The following is a 14,478-nucleotide window of genomic DNA, read 5'->3' on the forward strand; positions in this document are numbered from 1 at the left end:
AAAAGGTACTCGGAAAAACTTTTAGGACAGAAAAGGATCATTTTCCCTCAAAGGTGAATGTTGGGTGACTGCTGTGTAAGTCGAGTCAGACACAGGTTTACAAATAAATGATAAAGTTGTGGTGATTTTAGGGGAGATTAGTTTTATTAATCCATGTTGGAGCTGTAGTGCGTTATTTCACTAACCTTCACAGTGTTTCAAGACAGATCCATGGCACTCATTTAACTTTAATAGACTATTGGACTAGATATGGGCCTATCCTTCCTGTTAAATGACTTATTGGGGAATCCTTGACTTCATGGAGCACGACTGTTGGCTTCGTCTCTCCGTTTTCACTCTGTAGAGAGAGTGGGAGCTTCTCTGTGGATATTTGTGGGTCACTCACATGTGGGATTCAGTTTCTTGGGAACTGGGTGATGTGAATGGAAGGTTGTGATCTGTTGCCTGCGAGTGGAAGTGGATGTAGGTTCGTTCATCAGTCAGGAACGCATCCAGGTTTCTAATCTGTCCATAATCTGCTTGGGGATTCAAAGCCCGGTGAGGTAGATCAGTCTGGGACAGGACGTTTAGGTAGGAGCAGACCTGTCCTATTATTCTAGAAAGTGTTTGACATAAAGCAGCTGAGACGGAAATCATTTGAAGCTGACCTGCAGGATGGAAAGGCCAGCTCTGCTTCTTAATTTACTTTAAAAAGGCCTGCAGGGTCTGGACGACAAATCAGGATTCTGCAGGGAGATTTTCACACAGCAGGTCCTGATGCTCAATTCCGAAATTTTTTTAAATTTTCTTTTTTTATTGAAACCTGATTTATTTTTTCTGCGTGGTCGTTCAAGCTACTAATTAAGTGCGACAGCAATAAGTTTTCTGTGTGAACAGCTCATGTCCCAAAGTAAGCCATGTGCACAGACATGAACATATCTTTTTAAATCTGCTTTTGCTTAATTTTCTTTGTATTTATTTTGCTTGTTGAAGCACTTTGTGAGTTTTACCTTGGTTTTACTCGTTTATGTCACACAGCAGTGCTCTGTTTACAGCAGTAATAATGGCCGGTGTCTACCGATCAATTTTAAAGTTCTTCAGAGTCGACCGCATCGTCACGAGAACATGACAAGAGCACAGCTCTGTTTGGATGTGAAGTTGGAACTAAAAGTGGTGGACTGTGATGTGATGCGCTTCACTGACACAGACGGCTTTCATAATTTCATAATTATAATTTTCAGCCATTGTTTACGTCCAGATTTGCAGCATCTGACTTCTTGTGGTGCAGAATTATGATGTAAAAGTTGAATAAGATGACTGTTTCTACTGCTGACGCTTTGAAAAATATCTGATATAATTTAGTCCCACAGATAAGTGGAACAATTATGACTTATCTTGGGGTGAAAAGATCAGAGTTGTGCTGTTTATTCTTCCATGAGAAAGTCGCATATTGGCCAAAAAAAAAGAAAAAAAATTGGGATTTGAGTCATATTTTCCTGCTGTGTGAACATACACATTGAAACAGTGGTGCTCGTCGACTCCTCTACTAGTTGCCTCTTCAAACCACTTGATAATCGGGGATTCACTTTTTCTAGACTTCCTGCCTCCACCGATACGTTGGCAATGAGTCAAACCTGAATGTAGAGACACCGTTGCCCGATTTTCCACAAAATAAACTGGAAAATGTTAGAAAACATAATTAAAATGGAATTAATTTCCGCTATTGTTAGTTCTACACACAGTACAATATGTGAGGAGAGTGCTCAAAGATTAAAGTACTTGTTGACCCAGAAGGTGATGGGAAATGGAGCCACAACTCTGCAGCACGCCACAGACTTCTACTCACTAATTTCTGATTAGTTACAGATTTGCACACCACAGTTTGCAGAGAAGCAGCGAACTGAACAGCGACATGATGAAAGTTTGGCTTCACAAAGCTCCTTTAACACGTTTCAGATCATTTAAGCCGAAAGAGATGAACCAATCAGCTGATGGGGAATCCAGTTCCTTCCATTTCCAGCTGGGGGCGGCGTAGAGTAACTGTTGAGGCTTCAGGATCCGTCACAAAAAAAAATCCTTTTAGAAAAGCAAATAATACCTGACGCAGTCTATTACAATTAACTTTGGATGTTTTTCTTCAGATCTGGTGTTTTCCCGCGGAAAAGTGCTCGGTAAATGCTATCCACAATAATGGCACAAAGCGGAGACAGGGGATTGGGGGGCGGAGCAGGACCTGAGTGACTATGTGGCGATGTGGGCCGTGGAGGGGACGGAGACGAACTCACGCAGGATGTTTTTGGCCGTCTCCAGGTTGTTCTGGGCGATCATCAGCGCTTTCTGGATGTCCTGCATGGAGTAGCCTTGGGATATCAGACATTCGATCTCACCGTTCAGGGCCTGGTTGCCAGCGGTGACGGTGGTGGCAGCAGGTGGTGGAGGAGGAGGAAGAGGAGGAGGAGGCGGCGAGGCGGAGGATGGACCGGGGAGTTCGGGCAGCGGAGCGGAAAGGTCGCGGTTCAAGGGTCGAGGGCGGCGGTCGGAGTTGGCTCTGCGTGGAAGGGGCCGGGGCGGCCGGTCCGACTCGGCAAACGCTCCTGGGAAAACCCAGAAAAATCAGTTCAGGAAACAATGACATGGCAATTTACGGAAGCCAAAAGTGGACGTTTTCCACAGATACTTTTCCTGATGGCGAGTAAATCAGATTGGTTTGTGGGCTAAACCTGATTCCAGCCTTTACATGCCATTATGGTGCGTTATACAAAACGTTTAAAATTATTATCATTAAAACACGGCTTTCTTTAAATGTAATTTTATTAGGTTTGGTTCAATTCTTTTAAACATTATCATTTGATGTCATAAAATCCATCAAATTATATTTGTATTAAAACTAATATATTTGATTATTATAGTTAAATTGCAATACTGTTTATAAATTAAAACTACATTATTGTAATTCATTTTTAAATTAAGTGGTTTTGCTATTATGAGATATTTTACTTGAGTCACTTTAAGCCTTTACTTATCACCGAGAATAATTTTCTATTATTCATTTTTTCTTTTTTTTTTTACAATAAAAACAGGATTATTGAGCGTTTTTATGATGAGTCTACTCTGTGGAGCAGAATCAAATAGCTTGTGTGTCTGGGAGGTTTTTAAGACATATTTGGGAAGATCAAATCTGTTTTTTTAGATCAGTTAATCAGTATTTTTTGGAAACAAAAAATCTAAATACACTGGACAACATGGATGAAAAATTGTTCTCAGAAAACTCAGGCTTTTCTCCTGGTCTTAGATTTCTATAATACAGTTATTGTACAAATAATTAATAAATACCAGGTTCAGGAAAACTGCAAAGCATTAAAGTAACTTTCAAAGAAAACTTTATCCATATGAGAACCTGGTTCTGAATGTTTACTTTCCTTCCAGCAGAGGGCGCTGCTTGTCGAGGTTTACAGCAGACAGTAAACAAAAGAAAAAACACTCTGACTTTATGAATGCGTTTGATGATAACCTGCTGCATTTAAATGTGAAAGGAGGAGCTCAGAGTGACTGAAAGGTAAAAAAAAATAAATAAAGGCCAATGTTGTTAAATCATTACGTTTTATAATAAGGACTAGACTTTACTGAAGAAAAAAATGCTAAAAGCTAAATAAACTAATACCAGAGAGTAGTTTTAAAAATAAATTCCTAATTTCTGGGGTTTTTCTTACTATTCTAAATAACTGTTTTCAGAAACCAGTTCAGAACCAGGGGCTGACTGGACTTACCGGCTTCTACTGAGGCGTCCATGCTGAGCGAGTTGAAGGCTGCGGAGGGACAACTGATTTCAGACAGGATCCGTCGGGTGGGGGCGGGGGGTACCACCGGGCGGGGACGGTCGAACTCGTAGACGTCCTCTACTTCGCTGTCTTCCTTTTTGTCCTGGGAGGCCGCAGCTGGAAGCTGGTCGAGTTCTGGAAGACCAAACAACGCGTTAACAATCAGCTTCAAGTAAAGGCAGCCAGCCACTCTGAAACTATGAGATACACAGCTGCATTATTCTAAACAACCTTAAAAACACAGAGTGGACATACACTGTGCACAGTTATCAGGCAAGTTTTTTTTTTAAAAGAAGATTATTCTATTAATTACCAACTCCAGCGCTCTGTTAATCCTAAATAAACCTCAAACATGAATGTTTAAAGGGTATCTAATATGCAAAATTCTAATTTTGCATGTTTTAATCCTTCAATTTGGTTCTACGGTGCTTCTAAAAACAACCCAAGCTGGTTTTTGGCAGTGAGTTAATCTTTTCTGGGGTCTGGAGAATGAGTTGTTTCAAAACCTTCCCATTAAGTCACATTCGACAGGCATTGCCCCGTTACCTAGCAACCCCGGTGGAGTTCCAATCCGTTTGGTCAGCTGGTTTTACCGCTGTATGCGCTGTACTATGGCTGCTGGAATAGACAAGTGTTTACTTGTTGACTTACCATACAGGCACCACTTGCTGCATTCTTGTTGATTATGCAGGAGGCTCCATTTCTGCTTTTCAAAGATGTACGATTGTACAATTGCACATCTGTTTGCAGTCATTTTCATGTGTGAGTGTAAATGTTGAGTTGGGGGCGTGGCCAGCAGCTAATTTGGATTTAAAGTGACAAAGGCCCTAAAACAACTCATTCTGAGCAGATAGAAAATCTGCTAAAAAATGCCAAAATACTCACTTGCCTAATAATTGTACACAAAGTATAAGTACATATGTTATATTTATGTAATCACTATCACAATGAGGAAAGTGTGATTATTAAAGTCACACTATCAATTTGATAGTCATACTATCAAATTGCTAAAAGCTAAATTTTTAGCTTTTATCAAATTGATAGTATAACTATCAATTTGATAGTCATACTATTATTAGATTATTAAAGTCATACTATCAATTTTGAGTTTTGTTATAAAGTGTTCTATTGACGCTGCTGTGCAGATCAGTTATTCTTAACGCACGCCAGCAAAGATGGCTTCCCATAAATATTTATCAAAGCGCTTGTGAAAGTGAACTGAAGCAGGTTACCCAGATCAGAGGCCTGCGTTGTGTCAGAGGAGCCGGCCTGACTCTGGATGTTGAACATGGATTCGTACACTTGAGGGTCATCAGAGTCGTCGTCGCCCCCCTCACTGTAAGGAAAAACAGATGTAAGAAAAAAAAACATAAAAACACAGCTTGAGGCAGTTTACCAGGGGATTTAAGTAGAATTATTTCAAATTTATAATTTTTTTAAACATAACACAATTTTTTTAAATCAGTCCTGTAATAAAGAGTTTAATTTACCCACTTTGCTTTAAATATTTAGTTTCTCTTAATGGATCCACCATTCTCGGAAGCAGCCAACTTGACATTAAACTCTGGGTAAAATTCACCCATTTATTTTTTTTAGCAAAACCCAGTTTAATTCTTATTTTTATATGCTTATTTGTGGTAATTATACCTCGACTCTATAGGTGGATTTTCAGACCGTTGATGTTTTACATGGGAAATAAAATACCATCTGCTGAAACCTGGTGGTGAAACTGAAATAGCATTAACATCAGTTATGTTACAAAGTACATTAGTAAAATTTACAACACCTCAGCCTTTTCCTGACACACTTCTGTAATCACTTACAAGAACAGGGTGTGTGATCAATTAAATTGTGTACATAAATGGACAATAGTTTGATTTTACTCATAAATCACATCTAATTGTATTTTTCCACCTCATTTAGGAGCATCTCCAACCAACCATCTTCTCTTCCTGCGATAAGACACGATTTTTAATCACACAGAGATGTAAACATGCACGGCTTCCTTATCTTTATTTTTCATATTTAAATGTGGCGTGTCAAGGAAGGAGTCTGGTATTCCCTTGTGTGTGCTTAATTCCACGTTTCATTCAAATTTATTTGCACATGTGTAGCTTTCTTAAAATGATCTCATGCAAAAACAAATTAAAAAAAGCACAAACACAAAAAGTGCAAAACAATTGAGCAAGAAGTGCAGCTTTGTGAATCCAACTCTTGTTAAAGGAGAAATGTCTGTTCTTCTCATGATCAACAGAAACATTCTGCACTCCTTCATCCTTTCATCAAAGGGACAGGCTGTTCTCCAGCTGCATTCATCTTCAAAACCTCTGCATCTTCTTCATCTTCTTTAAATTATTTAAGAAGGGGGTTCACTGGGTTCAGGAGGGTTAAAACGTAGCCGGAGCAGTGGAGCCCCCTGCTGCTCACAATGTGTAGTACATGTCAACTTTTTAATGCATTTAGAAACCAATGAACTCAACCGGTGAGTCGGTTTATTCATCTTGTACGTTGATTAATAATGTAGACATATGATAAATGTTAAATGACAAAGAAAGTAAAATTAAAGGATACAAGTATAAGAGACACTGGTTTTATTTTTCTTTCCTAACCAAAAGAGGAAGACAAAGTTTCTCTAATAATATGTGGTCTCTATTATGACTCTCAATGCGTTGACAGAAGCATCTGCAACCCAGATTAGCTGGCTGAAGTTCATCAGAGAAGCAACAACAGGACCAGTTGTGTTAAAAATTGCAGTTTCTCTCACTGACCTCATATTTCCTCACACTGAAGAGCAGCTGAGATCTAAGTTTGTTCGACATGGACAATAAACATCTCACGCCGACACACGCCACCTGGTGGTGGCAAATCAGGAGTTGCATTAGCGAACGTCTGCCATAAGTCTCCTCTGATTTCTACTTAATCACTTTTTTAATAAAAAGTCGAGAGTAATTTGAAAAGTCACTAAATATAGTAAAGTTGCCGCAGCCCCACTCAATCCTCTCCTGCTCATCATCACACGTGGCCACACCCCTCAATGTATCTTGGCCCCGCCCACTTTGTTGGAATACTTTTATTTTTGCCGGGAGCAGGGTTTTGTTTTCACAGGAGGGTTAGTTACACTTCAAATAAATGCATCTTTTATTGCTGCAATGTAATTGTACAGAGAACATCTTAGAAAAATCCCGCCTTTCCTTTGAATGTGTAAATATAGTTTACTGTTCTTCTTTAGTTTGCTTTAGTTTTAAATGCATTTTCTTTGTATATAAAGCCATCATTTGTTTCTTATTTTATTGTACTATGTTCAACAAAGTCAAACTCTACTTAACCTCGTCATCACTCTTCAAGAGGCATAACAATCTATAACCTGTGGCTGAAGCAGGATTTTCTCCTCCAATTTAACTCAAATAAAAAGAATGTCTAAAATTCTCAGAATAACCTGGAGAGACTTTTTACACATCTTGTACCAGAAGAGCCAACAGATCTGTCACTCTCTATGCCTTCTAGTTGCAAAGGGATCTGCTTGGTGATGTTGGCCCTGAAATGTAACCTGGTTTGACTAACCAGCCCTCTTGTTTACCTGACGTCGTTGTGGTTGTTTGTCTGGGCAGGAGGCGGGGGCACCAAGGACCCCGCGATGACCCACGGGGCGCCAGAGACCGGCAGGGAGGTGGGACTCATGTACTCGTTCTCCTCACTGTCTGATGATGGCTTTTCTCCAGCTGAGGCCGCCGACGAAGTCAGAGACCTGCACAAATGGGAACCAAGGATTATCAATGCATTCAGCATTCTCACTGCTGTGCCTCATAAGTGCTTAAAAATAAAAACAGCAGATAAAACAGGAAACATCACCTCACCAGTTTGACAGCGTTTCATATATTTAAAACAACTCATCAATAATCATCTTTTGATATGAAACAATTATATTATGATAAATTTTTTCAGGCATAAGTTTTACGGTTTTCTTTAAAAACCTCCCTTCCTCCACTGGGCTCCATATAAAMTATATAAAATTTAGCAGACTGGAATTCTCACAACTGTTTCGCAAGGAACAGCAATTTTCTAGTTTTTAATGAGACTTACAAATACATATTTTAAACTACGGTGATGAAACTGCAGTAGAGCTGAACTGCTGTTAAATAATTTCCGTTTCGTACTTTCTACAGTTTTCCAAGGATGTTTTATTAAAGTCCAGCTCTAAATATGACCTCGAGGGGGAGCCAAAGTGCAGGAAAAAAAACTCGTTCAAATCCTGGTTTTGTGTTTAAGTCACGAGCAGAGCTGCATACCTGGCGGACAGGCAGTAGATGGCATTGGTGGCTGCCTGGGGCCTGGTGCCCTCCCCGTTGGTGCTGCTGCTCTGGGGGAGGGAGGCCTTGGTGGCAGGCCGAGGAACCATGTAGTTGGCCGCCCAGGCGGGCTGGTCAGGGGTGGAAGGCAGCGGTCTCCTCTGCAGCCTGGGGTCCTGGACGGGGACCGAGGGTCGCTCTGGGGGGGGCGGAGGGGGAAGCTCCCTCACAGCAGGGGGGGGAGGTAGAGGCTTGTCTCTGTGAGTGACCGCAACCTGGCATGTAAACACAAGACGGTGCTGGAGTTATAAACACGCAGGAGACGTGGAGATGCAGGAATGTAAACTGGTTCAGTCCGTTTACAAATACAACAATATAAACAACATTTCTGTTATTTCACACCAAATAAGTTAATATTTAAAACACACAAACGCCAGACAATCACTATACTCATGGTTCTGATACTTGCAAGAGCATCATATTAAAGAAAGGAATTACTAAAACTTTCATTTATGTCAGTAACTTAATTCAAAAAGTTAAATAGTTTTATTGCAGAGGGATATATTTCAAATTTTATACTGCAAGATAACTCACATCCTTATGAACAGCAAACAAAAACCCAAAATTATGCTAGCCTGAAAGTTTTGTTTTGCAAACTCAAATATGAGGCTTTTTTAGAATATTCTGAATGAAATCTAAAACCCTTCTCACGACAGAAATGTACAAAAGAAAATTGCATATTTTATATTGTATTAGAGCCAAGAGTTTTTGCACAAAATGCATGCAACATCATATGAATCGCCAACAGACATGAGAGCCAGAGGCCAAGATGAACGTTGTGCAATAAATTTACATTTTCTGATGAAACAACCGGCTCAAGTCACAGAACAGAATAAACACGTCTACATGCGACTCAAACACTTGTTTGAAAATATTTAGATGTTTGTGATTACTTTTTTTAATTACTACGATTAACTTATTTAAGATCAACTTGCATTTCTTTTATGAATTTAAGACATTTTCAGGCCTTGATTGTAGATAAATGAACATTTTTTAAGGACGTGCAGACACCCTATGGATACGAGTAAAAAGTGATTTTCTGTAATGAAATGCTGCTGTCCAGCAGAGTTACTCACCTAAAACACTGTTGCTAAATGTCTCTGTTCACAGACAGATGTATACAAAAAGACTAAAAGAAAGTTGAGAGGAAGGAAAGATGAGCTGGAGCGGTTTCAATCCTTTGAAGACACTTCCGAACCAAATATTAGCATCTGCAACATCTCACTGGTGTTCTCTTTTGTATATAAAAAAGGGTTGTTTTTTTTCTCCATTTAGTAGATAAACTCTGTGATTAGTTATTGAATTGATTTAGGACATTTTCCCAGTAAATACAGTAAGGACGCTTCACTTCTTCACTCTTTGATCAAAGATGTGCAACAGTTTTTTTCTCAGAATCTTTAAAGGGAAAAATAAAAAGAACTCTCCTTTCGTGTTGAGAATTTTGCATGTTTTTGGGGGAGATTTATTTGGGATATGTAGTCAAATCCTGTGGATAAGTTTCATGAAAAACAACAGTCCCTCTTGTGTTTCTTACTTCCTGATAGAGCTGCAGCCACAGGGCAGCAGCACAAAGGCCAGCTTCATCAAACATTTCCTCATTTTACTTTGTGCTGTGTTTACACAGCTCTGACTGAGCTGTCAGTAGAAACCATCCGCAGGCCAGCCAGTCGACCCGGGGTCTGCATGGAAACGCACCTTGGCTGTGGCGCCCTGACTCAGCACGGACCTCTGCTGCAGCAGGTCCAGCCGTGGAGGCACCGGAGGCAGCTGAGACACTGGAGACGCCGGACGTTCCACCTTTAAAGACACAGAGACAGTTTTAGAGATCCACCATGACAGCAGAGAGAACCAGAGCTCCAGGCTGTACCTTACTACTGCAGGCCAGCCTGCTCATGACCAGATGGTCCTCCAGGCGGTCATCCTCTTCCTCATCGTTTGCTGCTGCTTCGGCTCGGCTGGAGCCCTGGAAGCCGGCGAAGGAAGCCCCGCTGGCCTTGGGGTGGAAGGGGTCCACCACGATGGGCTCCGTGCCTTTGATCTCACAGCGGCAGAATGGGCAGCCTTGACCCTCTGACTCCTGCAAAGGTTCACAATTAAACCCAAACACACAATAAAGCTGCTAATGCTCTAAATAAGATGGATTACTTTGATTCTTCACAAAAAAAAATCTAGAGGATAATGAAAAAATATCTCCCTTTGTTAATGATATCGTTGGATCCAGGTTTAACACACCTGGATCCAACAATGGCTCGTTAGAAGGCCTAAGAAGAACATTGACTTGCTGAGGACGTTGTTACTATCACCAGGGAGAGAACTAAAACATGCAGGATGCCGGCCCTCGAGGACCGACTTTGGGCACCCCTGATGTAAACAGTTCAATGTGTAAAAAAACTGTCCTTTCTGCTTAACCTATCAATGCAGTGTAAGGCTGATCTATTTATTTTTGGATTAATTGATTAATAACTGGTTAGCAAGAGGTGCTAAAGTTTAGAGAATTGACCAGACAAGAGGTGCTTAAGTTTAGAGAATTGACCAGATGAAGGTAAGCCCCACCTGGTCCTGTGTGTGAACTGTAATTTGTCAAAATAGAAAATGTTTTTCAGATTTATTTTTTATTTTTTCAAAAACAGAAAATATTTAGTTACCTTCTTCAACATTTACCGTTATAAAATGTAGGGAAAACCATTTATTTGACCATTGTGCGGATTCTGTTTGCAGGAAACAGAACCCGCTACCTCAATCTAATAAAACGTGAAATGATCTTTACTGCTTTAAGGTAGTCAACTGGAAGGAAAAACAACCCAAATCCGACACAGCTGGACATTGATTCCTACCAGGAAGCAAACTAACAATCAGATTATCAGCGCATACCGATGTGACCAAAGTTTATACAGTGGAGTCGACGTCCTCACCTGCCAGGCGGTCAGACAGGAAGTGCACATCAGGTGTCTGCAGGGCTCAATCTTCACATCTTTGTCATTTTCGGCACAAATCTTGCAGAGCTGGAAGGTGGAGCCCATCTCACAGTACAGCTCGTACTGCTCCTGCAGGGACAACGACCAGAAAATCACCAGTAAAACTTCCTGTTCAACACTCACAAGGCTTCTGTTTGATGACCATAAAGCTGCCAGCTGCATCTCCGCAGGATAATGAATGCCTGAATGTACTTCGTAGTGAGAAACAAACCAAACCTGAGTAACTTTGATGTGGTCCTGAGGAGAAGGCTCACACAGCCCCGTGAGGTCTGGGTTCTGCGCACGGCCGTCTGGGAAAAGATAGCTAGAAAACCACAACCGCAAGCGTCAACACCAACAGGATCACACAGGTGCAATTCTAATTCCACATCCACCGAATTTCACTCAGAAACATTTTCCTTACTTCTGTTAAAAATGAAACTCCATAGTGCCATTTTAGAGCACAGTCAAGTTACTATGTTACCTTCAGTTTCAGAAATTTGACTTTGTAATTTAACACCTTGAAATCGGACCTCTGCCTCTAAAAATGCCCTTCAGAAAGTCACACAATTTTCTCTCCACTTCACATAAAACTGAAACAAAACACATTAAAGCTGGTGGTATGGACTTAAATAGTTAGATGAATGAAAACTTTAGCAAGTTTTAAGAATTCAGACAGTCGTTCGGGTCATTAAAGTCGGAGCAGACGCACATCCTCTTATTGTGGCGTCTGAGGGGGAAGTGGTACGCCATGCTGATGCATTGAGAAAGACGAACGAAACCAAAAATGACAGGATCGAGAGAGTTTAGAGACGTTACCACTACACAAAGACAGAGCTGCATCACAGGGAAATATTAACTTCATTACGCAAGACACTTCAAAGTAAAAAAAAAAAAAACGTACTAAGAGGGGAGGCTTCTCATGCATCGTTGTGCTTACGTATCTTGTTCTTTCTGGCTACTAACTGATGGACTGAGGGTTGCAACAGTCAGTAATGACTCAGAGTGAAGCCACAACCAATAGAAAAAATATAAATTATTAATCTGTTGTAAAAGATTTATTTGAGAATAATTGAACACCTTTTGAATGCTGACATTCAAAACCTTTTGAATGTCAGCGTTAGGATGTGTTTTTATTGTGAACCAAGACTCTGCTCAACCCTTAAAAAAAAGCTGAATGTGTTGCTGTTAAGAGGATTTTCAGAAATCTTTCCTGGAAAAATGAGAAAAGAAGAACTGAGTCTCAACAACCTACCAATTAAGTATGTTGCAATTAATCAATTAATGGCAAAATACATTAAAATGAGATAGACAATTTCTATTCTGATGAGAATAATTTTTTTTCGAAGAATGAGCTGTTTTAGTGTGTGTTGTCACTTTAAAACCAAATAGCTGCTGCTGGCCATATCCTGTGGTGGACAATTACTATAAGTTAACATCTGCTGATCATGTTATATGAAATGCTTGTGAACTCTCACCAAAAGAACGATTTGGGTTACATGTACAAGGTTGGAAGTTGTTTCCCACAGCTGCATGAGAACCAGACTGTCTCACCCAATTGTTTTGAATTCCTTATCCTTGGTATAAAACTCATGTGTTGTCTCTGCCTGGCAGAGCTTTCCATCCAGAATTGCTTCATGATTGATTGTCCTACAAGCTCTCTGAGTTGTGCACAATTCATAAATAAACCTGATTGAGTGATTTTACCTGAACAGTGCTTGGTAATAATTTTTTCCACAACAGCCCCAAACTCAACGTTTATACTCTCATGTGAAAATGGCTGCAAACAGATGCTGAAATATGTGCTTGCTGATTTGTTACATTCAGAAGGTTTTTGAAATGGCCCATTTTCCAGACACCAAGAAAAACATACATTTATTGCCAGCAAAACAACGGAGTGTTATTTTGTTCTTATGTTTATGGTAATACAAAAATGTGCAAAAAGTACATTTTACACTTTAAAAATAAATATCTTTGGAGGATTTGACATAATGTTAAAATGTGACTCACAATCCCTCTCTGTATCCATCAATGAGGGCTTGGAAAAGCGGTTTATTGTGGGGAATGGTCTGCAGGATGTTTCCGTCGGCTGTCACGTAGCCGATCGCCCACTGTCCCAGCCGAGTGCAGCTCAGCCGGAAAATGTAGCTGAGAGAAAAGACAAATATCTCAACCCAGAAGCTTCAGCCGACACCCAACAGCCCTCAGGTCACATGAGTCTCACCTGCCAGGTTTGTGGATGAATCTCTGCAGCCGAGCCTTGACTTCGTCGTACGTCAGGAAGGCCATGTAGCCGGGATGTGTGACTGCTAGGCTGTTCCAGTTTCTCAGAAGAGACGACCACGGCTACAAAAATGCATCAAAATAAAAACATATCAATAACTGAAGGTTACTTTCGACTAATTTACAGCTCAGACATGCTCAGAAAGCCCCACCTGAAAGAGTCGGGTGAAGATGTCGAACTCAAAAACAGAGATGTAGTCGTTGCAGGTGAGGTCGATGGTGGACTTCAGTGCCATGGCTTCCAAACCAGAACTTATGGGGTGAAACTCATGGAGAGCCTGGCGGAACATCCTCCAGGGTACGATGGTTCTGAAACAGAAATACATAAACAGAGGGGAAATAAACAGAGATATAAAGTTAAGGCTTTCTGAATCAGAATTGTGTTAACTCGCTATGAATCTGACTTCGGTTTCAAGTGTTCATAGCATACAGACATTAAATATAAATGTAGAGTACTTCTATTTCTATACATGAACACAATTTCAAACTTTCTCTAGATCCTACTATACCCCTGTTCATCTCCAGAGAATGTTCCCCAACCGTTCCAATCTGTGCTGCAAATATTTGATGCATTGAGGTACGTTTTTCTATCTATTCTGGTCATGTGATTTATTACAGACCTTTTGGAGGGACGTCCATTCTGTGACCGAAAAGGTTTTGGGTGTTTGCTTTTCCTTGTCCGACTGTGTTTTATCTTCTAAATGTATCCCCTAACCATTTGGATACACATTCAAAATCTTTGTTTACAGCTCTGTATATTTTCTTGCCAAGAAGTGTATATTGTTACAATGGACTTCACCATATGTCCCCACAGTAAATATGTGGCACACACAGATATCTGTCATCCTTCCTTTGGAAAAGCTGACCCATGATCTTAATCACAAATCAGATACATTTTTGACACTTTGGGTCCCTCTTGAGTTTTTTCTGCTTGGTCTCTATTATTTTAGTATTTTACAGCTCTATTTATTCTTGCCTGTTTTTTGTTGTTTTTTCCTCTTCTCTCTTAATAGACTGGAGGAGGAGACTGACACCTTGTTTCTCTTTTGTTCTTTGTGCTGTAACTAATCTAAAATTAATAAAAATAATAATAAAAAA

At 40.3% G+C, this 14,478-nt stretch overlaps 1 protein-coding gene across 1 annotated transcript in view; it reads right to left on the reverse strand.

The window, feature by feature from the left end:
- Nucleotides 1–209: 209 nt before the first annotated feature.
- The window catches only part of LOC103476312 (E3 ubiquitin-protein ligase CBL-like), a 26,674-nt gene continuing 12,405 nt past the window's right edge, over nt 210–14,478 (reverse strand). The window contains exons 4-15 of the mRNA XM_008428557.1: nt 13,533–13,689; nt 13,322–13,443; nt 13,108–13,245; nt 11,335–11,422; nt 11,056–11,187; nt 10,011–10,220; nt 9,839–9,940; nt 8,084–8,358; nt 7,375–7,542; nt 5,030–5,133; nt 3,747–3,932; nt 210–2,573 (exon numbers count right to left, since the gene is read on the reverse strand). Coding sequence (XP_008426779.1) covers nt 2,221–2,573; nt 3,747–3,932; nt 5,030–5,133; nt 7,375–7,542; nt 8,084–8,358; nt 9,839–9,940; nt 10,011–10,220; nt 11,056–11,187; nt 11,335–11,422; nt 13,108–13,245; nt 13,322–13,443; nt 13,533–13,689 — 2,035 coding nt within the window. The 3' untranslated portion in view covers nt 210–2,220. The remainder of the gene's footprint in view (nt 2,574–3,746; nt 3,933–5,029; nt 5,134–7,374; nt 7,543–8,083; nt 8,359–9,838; nt 9,941–10,010; nt 10,221–11,055; nt 11,188–11,334; nt 11,423–13,107; nt 13,246–13,321; nt 13,444–13,532; nt 13,690–14,478) is intronic.

This window comes from Poecilia reticulata, linkage group LG14 (genome assembly GCF_000633615.1).
Source record: "Poecilia reticulata strain Guanapo linkage group LG14, Guppy_female_1.0+MT, whole genome shotgun sequence".
Taxonomy (NCBI): Eukaryota; Metazoa; Chordata; class Actinopteri; order Cyprinodontiformes; family Poeciliidae; genus Poecilia; species Poecilia reticulata.